At 59.2% G+C, this 6,000-nt stretch overlaps 1 protein-coding gene across 1 annotated transcript in view; it reads left to right on the top strand.

Annotated features, from left to right (window-relative positions):
* The window catches only part of ITPR3 (inositol 1,4,5-trisphosphate receptor type 3), a 77,693-nt gene that overhangs the window by 69,040 nt on the left and 2,653 nt on the right, over positions 1-6,000 (top strand). Inside the window, exons 47-56 of the mRNA XM_031935659.1 lie at positions 138-224; positions 721-831; positions 903-1,095; positions 1,307-1,432; positions 1,890-2,062; positions 2,677-2,841; positions 3,562-3,754; positions 4,258-4,362; positions 4,442-4,569; positions 5,356-5,521. Of these exons, the coding sequence (XP_031791519.1) occupies positions 138-224; positions 721-831; positions 903-1,095; positions 1,307-1,432; positions 1,890-2,062; positions 2,677-2,841; positions 3,562-3,754; positions 4,258-4,362; positions 4,442-4,569; positions 5,356-5,521 (1,447 nt within the window). The remainder of the gene's footprint in view (positions 1-137; positions 225-720; positions 832-902; positions 1,096-1,306; positions 1,433-1,889; positions 2,063-2,676; positions 2,842-3,561; positions 3,755-4,257; positions 4,363-4,441; positions 4,570-5,355; positions 5,522-6,000) is intronic.

Below are 6,000 nucleotides of genomic sequence, written 5' to 3'. Positions count from 1 at the left end.
TCACCCCCAGTCGCTATTGTCACCCCCCAGCCACCATGCTCCCCAGCTGCCATCACCCCCCAGTCACCATCATCGTCCCCCAGCCACCATGTTGCCCAGCCACCATGCCCTGGTGACTGTGCTGCCTTTTCCTTCAGCTCTCCAGGCACAATAAACAGCTGCAGCACCTGCTGAAGCCGGTGAAGCGCATTCAAGAGGAGGAGGCCGAGGGTATCTCTTCCATGGTGGGTGCTGGCCCCGAGACTGGGGTGGGGGCAGGGCCTGGAGCCCAGGGAGGAGCCTCGACCCAAGGGTGTGGCCTGGAACAGTGTGAGGCCCTAGAATATGAGCCAAGCTAGAATTTGGGGGTACAGCTTAGGAGGCTGATCGGGCCTGGCAGCCAGGGGTGAAACTCAGACTGAGAAATGGAAGCAAGGCTCAGGTGGGTCTGGGGTGGGTCTGGAAGCTTCAAGCAGGACCCGGGCTGCACTTGGGCAGGACTGAGGAAGGCCCCGGCTATCCTCTGGGATTCTCTGGTAATGGCTCTCCCGCTCCCCTCCCTTTGGCACCAGATTCTCGAGGCTGCGTCCTAGTTGGGCTGGGCTTGGCCTGGTCTGGCTTGGCGGGAACACTCGCTGAAGTGTAGTTCAGAGCTGGGCGAAGGCCTGGGAGGCTAGGGGCTGAGTGCCAGGCCTGGATGTGCAGGCTGGGGTCTGACCTCCGCGCCCTCCCCATCTCCAGCTCAGCCTCAACAACAAGCAGCTGTCACAGATGCTCAAGTCCTCAGTGCCAGCACAGGAGGAGGAGGAAGACCCCCTGGCCTACTACGAGAACCACACGTCCCAGATCGAGGTGGGCCCGTGGGCAGCAGGGGGGGGCGTGGGGGCCTGGGCCGGGTGTGACCATGTGCTGTGCGTGCTCAGATCGTGCGGCAGGACCGCAGCATGGAGCAGATCGTGTTCCCAGTGCCTGGCATCTGCCAGTTCCTGACGGAGGAGACCAAGCACCGGCTCTTCACCACTACCGAGCAGGACGAGCAGGGCAGCAAAGTGAGCGACTTCTTTGACCAGTCCTCCTTCCTGCACAACGAGATGGAGTGGCAGCGCAAGCTCCGCAGTGAGACCCGCGGGCGGGAGGGTGGGGCGATCTGGAGCTGCTCACTGACACCCTGTTACAATGGCCTCCCTTGCCTGCCTGCGCCCACCCCGCCTCACCCCCAGGAAGCGCTCTTCCATGTGTGGCTTCCTCCTGAGCGGGTCCCCGCATGCAAGGGACAGAGGGTGCTCACCAGGGCCCTCCAGCAGCTCGCCGTTGCCCTCCTCCTCAGGCATGCCGCTGATCTACTGGTTCTCCCGCCGCATGACCCTGTGGGGCAGCATCTCCTTCAACCTGGCCGTGTTTATCAACATCATCATTGCCTTCTTCTACCCCTACGTGGAGGGCGCGTCCACAGGTGAGAACACAGGGCTGGCCGGCAGGTTCCCCTGGCCCTGCCATGCCTCCTCCCTGGGGTGGGGCAGAGCCTTGAGGCCAGCTGGCCTCTGAGGGGACCAGATGCAGAGTGTGCAAAAGCACCCCCTTGCGCCATCCTGTGGGCTCTCACTACATCATGGAGACACAGGTGCGGTCCAAGGGGACGGTCAGGGTCTTTGACCTCATGGGAGATGGCGCATGCGTGCACGTGCACATGCACAGATGTGTCAGTCAGAAACAAGACCTGGTAGCCGCAGCTGGACAGGGCCTCCCACTTAGGCCTGAGAGGCAGGTGTAATGGAGGAGGCTAAAACCAGGCACCAGGAACTTAACCGGGAAGGCCACCAGGAGAAGGTGGCTTTTTGGCACCTGTTGGACCTGCTCTGGGGCTGTGGTGGGCTTGAGGGAGCCCTGCTCACCCTGCCCCTGGCCCCCAGGCGTGCTGGACTCCCCTCTCATCTCACTGCTGTTCTGGATCCTCATCTGCTTCTCCATTGCGGCCCTGTTCACCAAGCGCTACAGCATTCGCCCCCTCATCGTGGCACTCATCCTACGCTCCATCTACTATCTGGGCATCGGGCCCACACTCAACATCCTGGGTGCCCTCAATGTGAGTGCCAGAGGGAGCCCCCATTCCCAAACAAGCTCATGCTCACTGCATTCAGACGGCAGGCTGGCCTACTGCTTCCAGAAGCCACTGCTCCGACCCATCCCCCCTCCTCTGTTGCGCTCCCAAGTTCCTTATAGACCGATGGCAGGGACTGTTCTGTGCTTTCTTCCTCTCCCTCAACATCTGAGGGCAGCTGGCACCCAGAGACAGAAATTCAAGGGTCCCTTTGGAACAACAGGGTCAGGGTGGCTGTGCACACTGCTGGTTGTGCCCGGGGCACTGCTACTTGGCCGATGTGAAGATTCATATATAATGACAATCTCCTGACAGATGGAAATAAAGTGCTTTGAGCAAGGAATATGTTTGCCTGATAGACCCAGTCAGTGGTCTTCTCTGTCCCCATCCTCCTTTGCCTATACCTCACTGTGTTCCTGGAACTGAGGACCCAAGGGGCTGCTTCTGTATTCTGAGTCCCAGGTGCCCAGATGTATTTCTGGAAGCAATTTCGTTAATGCCGTGCCTCCCAGGCTCTGAGCTGGGCACCGGGGAGGCATGTGTGCAGATTCAGACTAGGTGGTAGGGCGCTGACCCTCATGCCTTGCACTCACCCCCAGCTGACCAACAAGATCGTGTTTGTGGTGAGCTTCGTGGGCAACCGTGGCACCTTCATCCGGGGCTATAAGGCCATGGTCATGGACATGGAATTCCTCTACCACGTGGGCTACATCCTGACCAGTGTCCTGGGCCTCTTTGCTCATGAGCTGTTCTACAGCATCCTGGTGAGGCCTTCTGGGTGGGCTGGGGCTGGATGGGGGCATGAGGTGGCTGAGGCTTCCCATGAGTTGTTGGCAGTTCCCCGTCACCAGTCTCTCTGTCCAGTCCTTTTGCTCCTGGGCTGGGAGCAGTGAGATTTCAGTCTTCCTCTGCCTTACCCAAGCCTGGCCCTCAAGGCCCTGATGGCTACTCCTGGTAGTCATCTGACCCCTTTCTCCTGTACAGTGGTGGTTCCAGCCTGGACTCTGGAGCTGGACCAGGGGTTTGCATCTCAGCTGGGCTACTACTAGCTGTGTCACTGGGCAAGTTTCTTAACTGCCCCATGCCTCAGTTTCCTCACCTGTAAACTGGTGATTACAACAGCCCCTGCCTTCTAAAATAATTGTGAGATGAAATGAGCTAATGCATGGAAAACACTTACACTGTTTCCTGGCAGGCAGCAAGGGCACTGTAAGAGCTGGCTGGTATTCAGCCACCCGTTTCACCCCCCGTGCCTTCCCCTGGGCCACTCCCTTTCTGTGACCTTAGAATTCCAGGTTCTTTGAGAAGCTCCCCTGACAGACCCACCCAGCTTGGTTACTCCTGACTAAGTGCAGAGACCTCCCTGGAGGAGCCTTGGGAAACTCTGGAGCCCGGGCGGCCCTCAGGGTTCCAGTGGCATCCTCAGCGAGATTGGCCGGCCCAGCCCCTCAAGGCGCCATCCCTATCTCAACCCCATCCTGCAGCTCTTTGACCTCATCTACCGCGAGGAGACCCTGTTCAACGTCATCAAGAGTGTGACCCGCAATGGCCGCTCCATCCTGCTGACAGCCCTGCTGGCCCTCATCCTGGTCTACCTCTTCTCCATCGTCGGCTTCCTCTTCCTCAAGGATGACTTCATCCTTGAGGTCGACCGACTGCCCAACAACCACTCCACAGGTCTTGGAGGCTTCCTCTCCTGGGCAGGTTGTGGGGAATGAGGTTGGGTCTCACAGGTGTCTGGCATCAGGACCAGGACCTGCAGCGCTTACCTCACCAGGCTCCCATCTGCTTCTCCTCTTGGCTTCTGGGGACGTCTAGCTCACACCAGTCTGCCTCCATCTTTTCTGGAACACACAGAGTGGGTGGGAGAGCCTTGGGTCTCTGGCCCCTAAGGAACCACTTGCCTGAGCGCTGGAGCTCCTTGCACTGTCATTCATGTTAAACCCAGTATTTGCAGAAGCTGCCCGTGTGCCAGGCCTAGGGGTACAGAGACCCCTCCCTGCCCTTAGTGTGCAACCCAGTGGGGGGCAGAGGCGTGATGACCTTTCACTGTGGCCGGACAGTGGAGGGCTGGCAGGATCAGGGAAGGGTTCCTGGAAGATGTGATGCTGGGGACAGAGCCAGGGGATGATAAGGTCAGGCACTGGACCTTCTGGTGACCTCATTCATGTCCCCTCCAGCCAGCCCCCTGGGGATGCCACATGGAGCTGCTGCATTTGTGGACACCTGCAGTGGGGACAAGATGGACTGTGTCTCGGGGCTCTCGGTGCCCGAGGTCCTGGAAGGTGAGGGTGGTGTGTGTGTGGGAGTCTGGGTGGGGAGGGGGGAGCTGACAGCCTGGGCCTGAGCACACTCTGCTTGCAGAGGATGGGGAGCTGGACAGCACAGAGCGGGCCTGTGACACTCTGCTGATGTGCATCGTCACTGTCATGAACCATGGGCTACGCAATGGTGGTGGTGTAGGCGACATTCTCCGCAAGCCCTCCAAAGATGTGAGCACTCCTGCCCACTCCCAAACCCGCGGGGCCCAAGCCACTGTCCCGATCAGCAACTGTGGAGACTCCTTGGCCTCGCATCAGATATTCAGGGTTGAACCCCCTCCTCCGAACTTGTATCCCCTTTTCTCTGCTTTCCACACCTGGCCAATTCCATGACATTACTGCTCAGCTGCCCCCTCACCCTCTCATTCCATAAGGAAAGACTTTGGCAACCAAACTTTGCCCCAGGGCTAGGGACGGTGACCACTGGCTTTCCTAGCCCACAGCAGGCGGGCAGAGGGCGGAGCTGATCAGCTTCATCAGGAGGCCTCATGATTTGGCTTGGGCAGCCACGTTCCCGAATGTCAGTCCTTCTGCTGTTGCTGAGAAGGAGTGAGAGGCAGCCTCCCTGGCCAGAGGGTTTCTGGAATGTGTGTGGCCAGGCGTCCTGAGGGTGGGCAGAGGTGTTCAGAGCTGCCTCTTTGCCTAATCAGTGCTAGGGGCAGAGACACGCCAAGACTCGTAGCTCTACCTCCCCGCACCTGACTCCTTCTGCAGGCCTTCACCCCGGCGTGTCCTGAGTCCACGCTTTCCTAACCCAAACTCAGGGCTTTTGCTTGCAATTCTTGCTCTGGAGCCAGGCTGGGTCCACTCTGCCATCTGACAGCCCCCAAACCAGAGGCCCACATTTCCTTCTGCTGGGGTCCCCAATATCACAGCCCTGGCCCCCACCTGAGTCCTGTCTTGCCCGGGTGAATGTGGGGACCACTGGGCCCAGCCTCCCTGCCTCACGCCCCGCAGGAGTCTCTCTTCCCAGCGCGAGTGGTCTATGACCTCCTGTTCTTCTTCATCGTCATCATCATCGTGCTGAACCTCATCTTTGGGGTAATCATCGACACCTTCGCTGACCTGCGTAGTGAGAAGCAGAAGAAGGAAGAGATTCTCAAGACGACATGCTTCATCTGTGGTGAGGGTTGCTTCCTGCTCTGTGGAGGCCGCAGCGGGGCTGGGACATCATCTGACGCCAGCGGCAGTGGCGGTTTGGCCCTTCCTGCCCTGGGGAATCCTGCCCTGGGGCTGATTATTTGATGCATTTGCTCATCCCAGAACTGGGGAGAACATGACCCTCCCTGAACTTGGAGTCAGAAGGGAGCGAGACAGGGCCATCCCTGTAAACCCCTGGGGTTTCTAGGCGAGGACATGAGCCCAGGCAGTGCCTGGAGCTTCTAGTCTCAGTCCAGTGCTTTTCCCACCCCTGAAACGAAGTACTAGTCCCCTCACCAGCCACCTCGGGCTCAGGCAGGTGTCACCTGTATGGCCTGTAGGACCGCACTTATTCAGCCATTCATGCTTCCCGAGTTCGGGGAATTCTGGCGTTTACTCCTAGAGTCCTCGGTTGCCGCTACAGGAGGGCTGCAGCTGCGGCACGGCAGGATCTCCACTAAG

This window comes from Piliocolobus tephrosceles, chromosome 5 (assembly GCF_002776525.5).
Source record: "Piliocolobus tephrosceles isolate RC106 chromosome 5, ASM277652v3, whole genome shotgun sequence".
NCBI lineage: Eukaryota > Metazoa > Chordata > Mammalia > Primates > Cercopithecidae > Piliocolobus > Piliocolobus tephrosceles.
This window is presented reverse-complemented; position numbering and strand designations above follow the sequence as displayed.